At 34.2% G+C, this 3,095-nt stretch overlaps 1 protein-coding gene across 1 annotated transcript; it reads left to right on the forward strand.

The window, feature by feature from the left end:
- Window positions 1-2,007: 2,007 nt before the first annotated feature.
- LOC141630093 (uncharacterized) lies at window positions 2,008-2,679 on the forward strand. The gene has a single exon (XM_074442969.1). It carries the CDS (start codon window positions 2,008-2,010, stop codon window positions 2,677-2,679), a length of 672 nt encoding a protein of 223 aa, XP_074299070.1.
- Window positions 2,680-3,095: the final 416 nt, after the last annotated feature.

Genomic DNA, 3,095 nt, shown 5'->3' on the forward strand with positions numbered 1-3,095 from the left:
GCGATAGACACGGAAAACAAGATGTAAAACTCCCAAATGATCACCCTTGGCCTTAGAAATGATGAAGATTATTAGAGAACGTAGTAATGTATTTTAGGTTTTGTGAGAAATGATTTTAAAACTGATTAGAAATTGCTTAACACGTATTTTATACTTCTCTAAACATTTTAATCAAAACTGTGGAAATAACTCGAAAGATCGGGCACTCGGTCGAGTACCTGAAATACTCGACCGACTACGTCCTACTCGACCGACTGTCTCAAGTAATCGGCCGAGTGCTCCTAAGGCAGTAGCCTACCTCAAAACATTCGATAACCCACTCGGTCGAGTACAGCGTACTCGACCGAGTTCACTATGCCCAGAAATCTATGGTGTTACAAAGGCCCCTTACTGGATGAGACTAAAGGAGTTGGAGAAATTAAAGAAAAAATTAAATGACTAGTTGGACAAGGGGTATATTAGACCAAGTATGTCCCTGTAGGGAGCACCAGTTTTATTCATAAAAAACAAGGACGGCACCATGAGATTGTGTATCGAATATGGAGGGTTGGACCTTGTTACCGTCAAGAACAAGTATCCGTTGCCAAGGATAGATGACCTATTCGATTATGTTGGTATGAAACGTGTGAATAACAATTAGTATGAATTTATTGATTAAATTGAACTAACTTGATTGTATGTGAAATGAAAATAAAAACGGAATAAATAAAGAGATGTAAGGACACACGGATTTTTGAAGTGGTTCAGTTTCAATAGTCAAAACCTATGTCCACTATTCTCGATTAATAATTTTTGTACCTTTCTACGGATTACAAAAGTATCAATCCACTCCTACAACTAACTCTAGTTGTAACTCAATTGAGTACCGTTAAATACTCGATCTATCTATCTTACTTTAATAAGAAAGTATTTGATTGTTCTTTCGATGTTCACACAATTGAACGTATAAGAAACAAATCTAAGCACTATTATCCAATAACGATATCAATAAACATAATTGACAAATGAAGAACTTGAATTTTCGAAATTATAAATAGAGTAAAAACGTTTTAAAAGCGTTTGCAATTAAAAATAATTTTACTGTATTTTCGTGATATGCACATAAAAATCATTTTGGGCAAAAAGTCTCAACTGCAATTAATATAACGAAGGAAGTATTTATAGAAGACGGAAACTAGGGTTTGGAGAATCGAAACCCTAGGGCCGTGTATTTCGTGTATGAGAAGAAAAGAATTCTTCTCTAAGATTTTATCTTATCTTTAAGGAAATAATATCTTGGTAAATAATAAGGAAGATATGAAATCTTTCTTTAATATTTATATCAAGATATATTCTCTATTTTAATGGAAAAGATATCTTACTTAGATAATGAAAGAGATATGGAATCTTTAAAAGACACACATAAAATTTTTCTCTTTCTAAAATTTTTCTCTCTCTATAACAACTTTTTTCTCTCATTTTTTTTCCATGAAAATACTTCTAACAAACTCTTTTTTCTTCTGATTTTTCCTCTTTAATGGCGCGCACCAGAGCTCGATTAGCTGAATCAAAGGAAACTATGGCTTTAACTGCAGTACGGGATGCTGAGGAGTCTCTGATTGGTGAAAATGGTGCTGAAATGATGGAAGTTCTTCATACCCAGCCGCGTTCTCTAGGTATGGTTGATGATCTGATCATTTCCGCCATTAAAGTAAAAAGTAAAGCTCAATCTTCCCCTCCTAAAGTGACTACTCCTCCTGCTAGTCTGATTTCTCCTCTTCCTGTTGATAATTGTGTCCTTTCTTCACCGATTTGTTCTTCCCCTGTTATTAGCGACCCTTCATCTGTTCATACTTCTGATGTTCTTGTGGAAAATATGGATAGTAATATTACACAGCATACTGTAATTGATTCGCCTATTCCGATCACCATTAATGTGGAAGCTGAGAAAATGCATCCCCTGCTGTTCATAAATCTCCGTTAAAGAAAACATGGTCTATAGTGGTTAAAAATCATGTCAAATTAGCCATGAATATGTTTGATTGCGAGGATAGTAAAAATTCTGATACAATAACCCTTGAGGAAGAGGATTTTGCTCAGGAACTTAAGTTTGGGGAAAATATTCTAATGGGGAATGTTGTGGGAGCTCGGCCTACTCTTTATGTGATTCAGGCGTATGTTTCTAAAGCTTGGGGGCACATTGGTCAGCCAGCAGTTCATTATTTTCGTAAGGGATGGTTTTCTTCTTATTTTGCTACTAAAGAAGCCATGAATGATGTTCTGAAGCAAGGTCCTTGGATGGTGGGTGCTAATTCTTTAGTCCTTAAGAACTGGTCTCCCTTTTTTTCCCATGAGATGGAAAAGGTTACTAAAGTACCAGTTTGGGTGCTCTTTCCAGGGTTGGATCCTTACTTGTTGTCTGATAAGGTTCTAAGCAAGATTTTTAGAAAGTTGGGTAAACCTGTGTTTGTTGATCCAGCTACTACAACTAAAGCAAAACTCTCTTTTGCATGGGTTTTGATTGAGATTGATGTCTCAAAAACCCTTCCAGATCATGTGGTTATTAATATTCCATATTTCGGTCCAGTTACACAGAAAGTTGTCAATGAATGGTATCCTTTTTTCTGCCAGGGATGTGTTAAATTGGGTCATAGAGTTGATTCTTGTAAATCGCAAAAAATCAAGGAAGCTGCTATTTAAGTACCTTCTTCTTCTGGTACTGCAGATGTAACACCCGCGAATTTTCAATCTTAGCAGTTATAAATTAATCAATCTTTCTATCGCTTTATTTATATTTTCAATTGCTCAATTTAATTAATCTCATTTTTAAACATAATTTTTATGGAAACTATATTTTTAAAAGTTTAGTCGGTAAAAAAATATATATATTTATTCGGATATTAATAATAGGTGATAATAATAAAAATATTTCCGTCTTTGTTACCGTCACCTACTCACTTACACTCTAACTTAAATAACCTTTCTATTATTATTATTATTATTATTATTATTATTATTATTATTATTATTATTATTATTATTATTATTATTATTATTATTACATACTACCTCGTCCCCACCCCGTCATTTCCCTTTCCTCTTTTCGAACTCACCAG

The sequence above is a fragment of the Silene latifolia genome, chromosome Y (genome assembly GCF_048544455.1).
Source record: "Silene latifolia isolate original U9 population chromosome Y, ASM4854445v1, whole genome shotgun sequence".
Taxonomy (NCBI): Eukaryota; Viridiplantae; Streptophyta; class Magnoliopsida; order Caryophyllales; family Caryophyllaceae; genus Silene; species Silene latifolia.